Below are 11,927 nucleotides of genomic sequence, written 5' to 3'. Positions count from 1 at the left end.
GTCAGTCAGGCTACTACTGTGACGTGCATTTTACTGTACAATTAAGGCACCCAAAATTTAATTTATTAAAAATCATTCAGAGAGCACTACAGGGGAAATGTTTTCCGAGAAGTTAGAAAAAAGAAGTAATTGTATCTATAATAAAAAAAAGGATATAAAGATAAAACAGCAAATTATTGAAAAATTATCGTATGTAAAAGAAATAAAGCTAGTCAATAAATAAAAACAAGTCAATAAAAAAAACAGATGGCAGTTGTACATACGGAAGTCTCTCGATAATAGAAGAATAATCATTACAAAGATCTAATGTGTCCTTTTGAAGGTTGGTGCCATTCCTTTGTCTTTTAATGTAAAACATTTCGGAGATACTCATTTTAATGTATGAATAAATTCTCTGTATTTAGGATTTTAACGTTATCCCAATTTAAAAAATTCATGTCCGTTTAATCTGTGTTTAAAAACTACAGAATAGTCTCCAATATTTTCTTGGCATTAATTAAAAAATTATTGATGAAATTATAGAAAATTATTAATTGGTTCTACAAACTAATTTTCTCAGGGAGATATCTTATCTTTTCGCATCGTTCCTTCTGTCAAAATGAGAGCGCATATATAGTTATCTCTATTTGCTTCTATCTCCGTTCCTCATTACAAAGCTATTACTTCTTTTCTCTCTTCTTCTTTCCTTTGTAAAAGTCATCATCTTTGACTTTTTCACGCTTAAAGTCAAATTTCTTCTGTCAAAAAATCTTGTAATGCTTTTCAGCATTTTTCCCTCATCTCGTCCGCATCCCTCGTCCTCTTCTAAATCATGATTGCGTTTCCGATAAAATCTTTCTTTTTTCTATTTTTTTCCTTAATCTTTCTTCAAAAATTAAGGAAAAAAATAAAAAAAAAAAATATTTAAATATAGAGAATTTTTATTACATACATTAAAATTAGTATCTCCAAAATGAAGAAAAAATAAAATAAAGAGAGAAGAGAATAGAAATAAATAATTATATAAATCTTTTAGTAAACTGAAAAGTTGACATAATGCATAAAGTTAAGTATTTACAGAAGAATTTTACGCCGTCAGTTATATTATACAGTATACAAATAAGATTCCAATCTGATTAAAGTGATATTTATGCGCTCTCAAAATTGTTATCTAATCGAAATTATCTACTCTTTGAAATCTGACTTTTACGTATCGCATGTAATATTGCATACATACACACACATATATATATATATATGAAGCAGCTTTTTCTCTTCAGTAGTATCTAATTTCTCACAATGCAAGCATTTTTTGGTTTCTTGATCGCTTGTTTAACGGCGGTTAGTCATGGTAAGTGACAAAAAATACGAAGTAACACATTTTTACGCGTAATATATTAATCAGCGATGAAGCCGGTTTATTTTTGGTGTATTCGGAATAAGAACACGAAAAAATAATCCTTGATTTCATTTATGGTGATGCAAATCATGACGTAATTGATGTGAATATTTCTATAACTCTATGAATAAAAAAGCTACATTTATATTGAGGTTTATACATATATGTATATATATATATATATATTTATATATATATATATATATATATATATATATATATCTTGGGCGTCGTACCAATTAACCGGTTATATTGCGGTAAATATTGCCTCGGCAGTCGAATTGGTACGACGCACGACGCCCTTCACGGAATGAGGGAGGTTCCAGGTTTGAATCCTGGCTGAGGTAATATATTTCTCAATAAAATCTTTACAGTTTTTTAAATAATTAAATCGGGTTGATTTAATTCCGAAGAGGGAAGGATATTAATGTTCCAACAATAGCTGTGTTTCGAGTCCGACAAATAATCGGCACGCAGTTTATTAAGTTGGAATATATTGTAATTCGTTACTTCTGTAACTATTAATTTCTTTACTTGCGCTTGCTTGCAAAGCAAGCACATAGGCGCACGTACCGCGCCTGACTCGTATCGCCGTTTATTAATTTGTCTATATATTACTTCATTAAAATTAAAATAATATTTGTAAAAATTGTATAAACATATTTTACACATTTGTAAAAATTTATACAATCAAGTATAGGGAAATAAAATGCAGCAAATCATATTTAATTTTCTATCTATTATTTTTTCCGCAAGTGCAAAGCCCGCAAAGTATAATAGCATTTTTTTTTAATTTTTCCGATTATTTTATACAATTTATCCGATTATTCTTTTTTCTAAAGGACCCCGCAACGGTCATGGGGGGTTTTGGCTCCCAGTCAAAGGACCCCGCAACGGTCATGGGGGGTTTTGACTCCCAGTCAAATTTAACAATAATGTAGGATAATTTAGTTCATAAAATGCTGATGAAAAGTGTCTATAGGCAAAAAGCCCGAAAATGGACAGTTTCCGAGATATAAGTCATTAAAGAGTGGAAAAATGAGAGTTTCAGGTTTCAGCTAATGGCAGTTTGCAACAGGCTGAATGCCATGCTTTCACTAAAACATTTACTTGATTGCTGAATGAATTATACTTATGCACAGTATGCGTGTTCACATAGTCAAGTCAATGATCAAACCATACATAATATAATGTCATTGCATCGAATGACATGTATGCAACATATACCGGGTGTCTGAGATCACCCGCCCACCCCTTTTCTTTCAAAAACTAAGCATTTTAGAGAAAAACGTTTTGAACACGCATACTGTGCATAAGTATAATTCATTCAGCAATCAAGTAAATGTTTTAGTGAAAGCATGGCATTCAGCCTGTTGCAAACTGCCATTAGCTGAAACCTGAAACTCTCATTTTTCCACTCTTTAATGACTTATATCTCGGAAACTGTCCATTTTTGGGCTTTTTGCCTATAGACACTTTTCATCAGCATTTTATGAACTAAATTATCCTACATTATTGTTAAATTTGACTGATGGGAGCCAAAACTTCCCATGACCGTTGCGGGGTCCTTTATAGTTTTACTACGTCTCTAAAGGACCCCGCAACGGTCATGGGGGGTTTTGGCTCCCAGTCTTATTGCATTTTTATAATTTTCTACAATTCTGTCACATAAATAGAAAAATCAACGATAATATAAAAGTAATCAATAACAATAATTTATATTCTTATCTTATTATTTTATTAAAAATTTAAAATTATATTGAGATGAGAAATAATTTAATTCTTTTTCGAAGTATATGTTTTCCAAAGACTTCGGACTTTTTACTTAATCTCATGTTAAAAGAAATAAATGATATCATCCTACATTTTGTTTTGACTCGCAAATTTTTGAGAATAGATGTATATGATATATACATATAATCTCATAAAAAATATTTAAGTAAAAGTTTATCGCAAAAATTGTGCATTAAATTAACAATGCGGTTAAAAATCTTTTCAGCCTTGGATCCTCACATTGTCGGTGGGACTGATGCTTTAGTCGGAGCGCATCCTTACATGGTGTCTCTGAGACTGAAAAACAGTCTTTTCTGTGGCGGTTCTATTATCGCTAAACGTTACATTCTTACAGCGGCTCACTGTCTTACGCGGTACGTATCATTATTTATGTAAAATGTAAGATAATGTTTTAAAATCTTATGTTTTAAAATCAATACCCGAACTCTCAATACTTGACTCCGCCGATGTTTAATTATTTGGATCTTTAAACTTTTCAATTTTCTTTGAAAAACTTTTAGACACATAAATACTTAAATCTGTCATGCCCCAAATACATTTACTTTCCTTATTTTCTATTAATTTTTTTTAATTTATTGAATTTAATTCAAGCAGTACCTAACTGCACAATATTAATTTGTATAATGTATAAATCTTATAATTTAAATCTTTTGCGCGTAACATAGATTTACCGATCCCGATGATCTCAAAGACGTAACAGTTCACGCTGGCACAAACCTATTGAGTGAATCCGGTGATGTTTACAAGCCTGAAGCAGCTATTATCCATCCTGACTTTAATCTGCTTTTAATCCGCAATGATATTGGCTTGCTCCGCCTTAAAACGGACATAGAATATAATAAATTAGTGCAACCAATCTCGGTTGCAAAAACGAATTCCGTCCTAGTTGGCGATCCTTGCTTTCTGACAGGATGGGGAAGACTCGAGGTAAAAGAAATGGCGTGTTAAAGAAGCGCATTATCTTAATAAATAATCTAAACTTCTCCTTCGCATTTGTAGAATAATATATGACTATTACGTGAAATGTTGCTTTCAGTCGAATCATTATGTCACTAAATGTGATATATATACGTATATATATTGAAATATATCTCTCCATTTTTCTTCACGCGCGACTTATAATTCTTCGATTATTTTTACAGTACTTAGGCAAAATACCTGATAAACTTCAAAAACTCAACCTGCAAGTTTACTCGCAATTAAAGTGCAAAGTTGCATTCTTGAATGTGAGGAACAGTCACATCTGCGCATTTTCACAATATGGCCAAGGAGCATGCCATGTGAGTCTGAATAAATAATCTTAACTAATAAAAAATATATATAGTATTATAATAAATTATTAGTATATATAACATAATTATAATTTGATATTATAATTTAATTATGATTGTATATATAATTAACTAATTAATTTTAATTTGATAGACACGTGCTGTCATTAAAAATGACTAATTGTGCAGGCTTGTCAAATTTAATGAGCCAATGAAAATTCAATTAATCTACTTTGTTCCATATACCTTTCTAAAAGAGTTTAAATTGTACCTATCTTATACAAATTCTGTGTGTGCATGTGTGTCTTTTATTATAAATTCTATATTCTAAAAGCATATAGATTAGAAATTATTCTATTCTGGCATCAAACGCTGCGGCGTCATTTCTAATAAATGTCTTTCTTAGGGTGATTCCGGTAGTCCGCTCGTTGCTAATGGTATTCAAATCGGCCTTGCCTCGTTTGTTCGACCATGCGCAGTCGGATACCCGGACGTGTATACACGGACATCTTCGTTCACGGATTGGCTCGCTGAGTACATTAATACTGAATAATGAAATAAAATAATTATGTACTTTGTAAGAAGGAGAACGTGAGCAATTATTAATTTAATTGGTATATACTACTGACAATGAGGATTGCTCAATGCGGAGCCGAAACGTACGGAACGTCTTTGTAATTCAAAAATTAAAATTAAATCAGAGTTTCTGGTATATTTGTACGCATTAATAACCGCGTAGTTACTCTCAGGACCAAATCGCGATATTGATTATAATTTATTTTATATATTATTAATTTAATATAACATAATTTAATATATTATAAATTGCGTACGACTTTACTGGACATTTTAACAAATATTATAATTATACTGCGAAATGTATTGCAATTATTTCTTTATCTAAAAAAATTTCCTTGTTAACGTTATCATAAATTGCAATTGGAGATAACTAATCTAAACTTTTATATTGATAGATAAAGTGATGTTATTTTACAAACAAGTGATAATCATGAATTACAAATATCTTTTCAAAAAAGACTGATAAAACAACCGTTTCAATCGCGCTCAAGAAATTAATTATCATTATTTTAATTAGTTGTAGTTTTGCAAGCGACAGTTATTCAACAATTTTTTATAAGTATTACAGACAAATCTTTTATATATATACATATATTATATACATACACACAAAATTTGCCTATACTTATAATATAGAATATATGTTAATAATTGCGAATTTTTATATAGCTCAGCAGCTAAAAATGTATATATAATAATCTAAAAAGGCTATCAAGAGATAAGATAATATTTTCATTAATTTTGAAATTGATTCTTTTAAGAAATGAATTGCATCAAAGCCTCAATAAATTACAAAGTTTTTTAATATTAAGAATGTATACATGTGTTATTAGTGTGTTATTTAAAAAATCAAGAAATTGCTTTTCTTATATAATTTAGTTTTTAGTGGATACGGAACAAAATATTTTTGCTTTTATTTCAATACAATATATCAACTTTGATCGTAACGTTCTTATTATCAAATCGAGTCAAATCAAATATATTCATTGCTATACTCAACATCATGTATAGTTAACGCTAATTTATCATAAAAATCGATAAATTAAAATATGCATTTCTACAAAAAAAAATTATGTATAAGGTATGATATGAGAAATTTATGAAGAAACATCTTTAAAAAAAACGCAGTGTTGCCGATTCTCTTTTTCAAAAGTAATACAAATCTTTTTACTACAAGAGCGAAATCTAGCACGATATCTATACCCATTTAATTGAATATATTAATCACTTTCTCTTATAGAAAGACGTATGAGGAAATTTATAAGTGTCTTTATGAATAGTTATGCTTCAATTATTACTATATATTATTACAAAATTTAATAAAAATTATATGATTAATTGTCTGTTTAACAAAGTGTTTGTCACTAATACAGTCCGTTTATAGATACCAATATAAGTACTTGGCGTATACTAGTTTGTTCTTATACTTCCTATCGGTACGCTTAGATAAACCTAAATACCAAACAGTGATTTCAATCTGCAGTATAGGATATAAATTGAAGATAACATGTCCAATGTACCACAGTGCTTATCACTATGAATGCTGTCGCTGGTCTCATAATCGCGTGTCTGGCGCTCACTGCCTACGGTAAGTGGTATATTTACCATAACAATATTACGCTTATTAATCTTTTTATTGCGCGCGTGACACGCTCCAAATAATATGTAAATCTCAAAAAAAAATTTATACCAATCTTAGTTTTTAAATTCTTCTTTCTAACTTATCATTTTGCGCAAGCATCGATATCTTGATGATTATTTGATAAGTTTAACACTTATCTTTTAAGTAATGGCAAGTCCAAAATGCTAAAAAATTTTCTAGAAACATTTGCTGTTCGAATCTCGTTTGATGTTCATTACTTTTTCGAAGTAGGACGAAAATAAACGGTTCATAGCTAATTCTGAGCTGAAATCTTTAGCGAGAAACCTTTAGCAAAATAAAAATTCTTCTGATCGATAGGTTTGCCAGGTCCGCAAATCACCGGCGGCAATGATGCTCTGGATGACGCGTATCCTTATCAGGTGTCATTGAGGACTGCACATGGTGAATACCATTTTTGTGGTGGAGCTATCATTAGTGAACATTACATTATCACCTCTGCCCAATGTATTGTTGGGTATGTACATTCTTGTTCTGTCCAAGTGCTTTAATTGAGTGTCTTATTTAAACATATAATCGCGTAAAAAATAAAAATTTTGATGGAATTATATGGATTAAAAACATTGCTCAATGAATACGGCAAGATCGACAGGTAATGTCACAAATCTTCAACGCTTAACGTGTTTGTGACAGATTGCGCGCTCTAGTCGTACGTTTCAGTCTTATCAGTATGACAGTTATCTAAAGTGGTACAAGCAATGACAGCCGAAAAGAGGGGATCGATACTTTTCAAGTCATCAGAAAAAGAACTATGAAAAAATTTTGCGTAAAATTAAAGACTAGGTAATGACCAAAAGACGGTCACTTTAATTCAAGAAACTTATAAATAACAAGTTTTCATTATTCAAATAATTTGTGTCCAAGTGATGAAATTGTCCCATAGCGTAACGTTGCCAATCCATGCAATTTCGTACACACACAATTTAATACTTTAAAAAATATTTGAGTAGCGATAATTTTTGGCATTTTGAGATGTGCGGTTTATTAAGTTTGTATTAATATTATTGTTCTTATATTCTTAAGCATTTATATCGCATAGATTGAACTTTATACCAAATTACAAATAAATTATTATTTGTATGAACCGTTAGATTCCTCAAGGATCCTTCTAAAGTTTATGTCGCCGTTGGAAGCAATTATCTTGATGACATGGTCATATATCGAGCGATAAATTTGATAGTACACGCTGGTTACAACAAATTGCTACGTATTAATGACATTGGTTTGATCCGAACATTGAACACCATCACGTTTAACGATAAAGTTCAGCCGATTGCCTTGCCAACTGTAGATAGCAATTTCGATGGTTATCCCGTCTTAGCTACTGGCTGGGGACGACTCTGGGTAAATATATCAAACTTTTTTCATACATTGTCTTTACGATTAACAATAGAGATACATACTAATAAAATGATTAAAGAAGTCTACATAAAATACAAAAATAATGCTCTGTAAAAATTATGACGATAATCGGACATAAATTTTATGAGATAAAATATTAAATAAATTAACAATTTTTTTAGTTGAACGGTCCAAGCCCTAATCGCTTGCAAGAGATTATATTGAGGGGATATTCCCACGAGTTATGTAGCAGGTATGAACACGTCAAGAAGACCCATCTATGTACCTTCACAATGGAAAATGAAGGAGCGTGTTACGTAAGTAACCATAAAATAAAATAAACGGCGCGTGATATCTAGTACGCGTTATTATAACATGAACAAAAAAAGACAAGTTTATCGAAAGGATAACACAATCACTATCGCTTTATTAATATTAATATTAAGTCAGCCATGACCAATTATACGATAAACAATCAAGGAAATAGAAAATGTGCCAATATACTATCGAGCTGGATTTTTTGTGCTTAATAATATTATTTACGTAAATTTATGTACATTTTTCTCGCTTATAGCAAACTACGCACCGTTACTATTATGTCTTAAAACAATTATATAACGATAATATGATTTTACACGTTTGCCTTAAATACGTTCTCTTTAATATTTATAGATTATTGCGATAAATGTCACCACATACTTCAGTGGTCGAATTGATAAAAACTTCCGTCCTGGATAATAGGAATTAGATTTCAACTCTGACTGGAGTAATAGAATATTTTTCGCAACATATCCTATATATTTCGTATACTGCATATCCTATATATCCTATATTCTAAATCTAAAGATTAATATCGATATTATTAAATTGATTATCAATTTAATTATATGATTACATTTCTTCTATCTTTAGCTTAAGATTGCGTTTTCAGACCAATAAGAGTTTGCCAAGCAAGAAAAATGTACATAAATTCACGTAAATAATATTATTAAACACAAAAAATTCAACCCGACCGTATATTGGCACATTTCCTATCTACTTGATTAACTAAGTATCGCTTTATCACTGTGATTTGACGTAGGAGAGTGATAATAGAAATTTTTGTCGTTTTAATATCTTTTCCGAGAACACAGTGACACTTTTGATAAACGTTATTATAACTTTCTGCTTCTTACTCAAGCAGAAAGTTTTAATATCACGCGCTTTTGTCAACAAGAATTTGCTATATGACTTATAGGATTTTTGAGTTCAGACAAATTATGCGTGAATAAAAAATCCTGGCAAGTATCAAGCAATATTAAATGGAACAACACGAGACGTACACTAATCTTATTTAAATAGTCTAGATTATAATAAATTATATAGCGCACTAATTACCACATCTGTCTGTTATTGCTAAATTTGTTAATGTTATTTGATTTTACTTAAGAAAGCTTTCATATATTTTTATTTAATATTAAATGGATTTATTCGATAGGGCGACGGCGGTGGTCCACTCGTTGCTAACAACGAATTAGTTGGTCTGATGTCGTACAGTTATGGCCCATGCGGCGCAGGTGCCCCTGACGTATCCACCAGAGTATTTTCCTATCGATCGTGGATTAAGTACTACACAGGAATCTGATACTGTATTAGAACTATACATCTATCGAATGTCTTTCTGAAATTTCTGACGATTACTGCACAGTAAAAAATTTTGTGTATTTTTGTTAAAAATGGACCTTGTTAAAGTTTTTGTGTTAAAAATGTAACATACTTATGTGTTAATTAAACTAATTTTAATTATGTTTACTGATTTTTTGTGTTAAATTCATATTTAAGTAAATCAAATGTTAAAATAACACATTTTATATTTAATCGTAAGGTTAACATAAAAATAATGTAGTTTTGTTAAAAAAATATCCTTTTCATTTATACTTAACATTATACAGATATCTGTTGTACATAAAATTTTCGTTCACAATGTTCACATATCATCAAACTTTTCTTTATTTTGTGTTAAATTATGGATATAATATTTGTCATAATTTGACATATTCACATTATGTAAAATTAACACAAAAATTTGAGTGGACCGTTTGAGACATGTGATTTATATTATATTTAACACAAATTTTTTTACTGTGTATTTATTGTTTTAAAATGTAACGGCAAATATCAACGACTAACAATTTTTATTTAATAAATTGTATTATTATATAAAGAATTGGTTAAAATTTTATTTGTAAGCAGACTGTATGCGCGTCGGATTAAATTAGAGTATCTCAGAAACTTCTTGATATATAAAATAATATCTTTGCCAATTTGTATAGACCTCGATCACCTCTAACAAAAAATTAATTAAACTAAGATTGTAATAAGGCTGTATAAATATATTTAACATTGACGATTAGATTTTATGTATGTAATGTCAATTAATTTTTAATATGGTACAAAAAGCAGATATAAAATTATAATATATTTACTTATTTTAGTACAATTTTGATTTTAACTGCAACATCTTTGCTACCGTATGTTCAAACTATATTAATAATGTATCATAAAATTCAGTTACACATGTGTATTAATAAGACATGTTTTAAAAAGTTTTATTATTGCTACTCTTTATTAAGAACACATGCTATCCTTTTGTTTATTTCTAATAATATGTTATATAAAAGCGTAATTAGTATGAGGTATCTTTTATATTTAGTCATATTTTACTGTATATTCGTCTAACATACTGTATATTTTTTTACGAAACGCTAAAAATACCTGGTAAACGAAAAAATCATATAGTGCTATCTTATAATATTGATATCTTTAAAAGATTAACGATTTTCTATATATATTCATTATTTATTATTTATATTAATTAAATATTTATTGTATTTTGGAAATGTATAATTTATAAATCATCAGATCGTACAGATTTATAAATCGTATAAAACATATTGAATGGCAGTCTATCGGTATTTTAGGGGAAAAAATTTATTCCCAAAATATTTTGAATGATAAGGATATCGTTAAACAGTAGCAGTGATCATAATCGGATCACAGTCAGAAAAGAATCTGATTTATATCTGAACTTCGCAAAATTGATAAATATGATGAAACCAGAGAAAGTGTTCTTTTGAGCATTACACAAGTTTATGCAAAACTAATAGCGAATTCGGTTGGACGCATCAGTGCGAACTCAGTGCACATTAAAGTCGTTGTCCACTTAATCTCTAATACTTAAACTAACATGCAAATATTTCAACTGATAAAATGCCTAATACATATATTTTACCAAATAATACAATAAAGAATATTGAGGATTTTGTGACTTAACCTGTTTACATTAAATATATACACTTTTTATATTGATTTGTGAACGACGGCTTTAATGTGCACTGAGTGCGCACTGGTGCGTCCAACTGAACTCGCTAAAATGCTAATGCAATTTGAATATACAGAATGTCTCATATTAACTTTTGGCACCGTAATATCTCGGGAACCGATAATTTTATTGAAAAATGTTTCAGACAAAAGTTGTATAATTTGGAGGGGGTCATCAAATAAGCTAACTAAATTTTAGGTCCGGCGCCCACTTTAGACCCAATAAAACCCAACTTGATTTTCTTTAGTAGAAACTTCAATTTTTTATTGTATAATTTTTTTTACTAATTAATTTGAACAACTTTTGTCTGAAACATTTTTCAATAAAATTATTGGTTCCCAAAATATTACGGTGCAAAAGTTAAACTGGGACGCTCTGTACATGGAGCTTCACGTGATAATAGAAAAACAAGATTAACGACATTATTTAATTTTATCCAGACAAGAGTTTTGTTTATAAGCACAAAAATATTAATAATAAAACGTCAAATAATAAATAAGGATTATTTTAATTAAAATGGAGCTTGGTGTTAAACGCAATTTT

The 11,927-nt window shown here is 29.7% G+C and overlaps 2 protein-coding genes across 2 annotated transcripts; both read left to right on the top strand.

The window, feature by feature from the left end:
- The first annotated feature begins 1,278 nt into the window (after window positions 1–1,278).
- Window positions 1,279–5,197, top strand: LOC139810505 (chymotrypsin-2-like). The gene is made up of 5 exons (XM_071774106.1): window positions 1,279–1,330; window positions 3,378–3,525; window positions 3,838–4,099; window positions 4,315–4,452; window positions 4,850–5,197. The coding sequence occupies exons 1-5, from the start codon at window positions 1,279–1,281 to the stop codon at window positions 4,994–4,996; spliced, it is 747 nt and encodes a 248-aa protein (XP_071630207.1). The 3' UTR covers window positions 4,997–5,197.
- Window positions 5,198–6,481: 1,284 nt separating this feature from the next.
- On the top strand, window positions 6,482–10,614 carry LOC139810121 (chymotrypsin-2-like). Its single transcript, XM_071773440.1, has 5 exons — window positions 6,482–6,610; window positions 6,983–7,139; window positions 7,774–8,026; window positions 8,206–8,340; window positions 9,501–10,614. Exons 1-5 carry the CDS (start codon window positions 6,559–6,561, stop codon window positions 9,645–9,647), a joined length of 744 nt encoding a protein of 247 aa, XP_071629541.1. The 5' UTR covers window positions 6,482–6,558; the 3' UTR covers window positions 9,648–10,614.
- Window positions 10,615–11,927: the final 1,313 nt, after the last annotated feature.

This window comes from Temnothorax longispinosus, chromosome 3 (assembly GCF_030848805.1).
Source record: "Temnothorax longispinosus isolate EJ_2023e chromosome 3, Tlon_JGU_v1, whole genome shotgun sequence".
Taxonomy (NCBI): Eukaryota; Metazoa; Arthropoda; class Insecta; order Hymenoptera; family Formicidae; genus Temnothorax; species Temnothorax longispinosus.
Note: the sequence above shows the minus strand (reverse complement) of the source record. Positions and strands in the feature narration are given on the sequence as shown.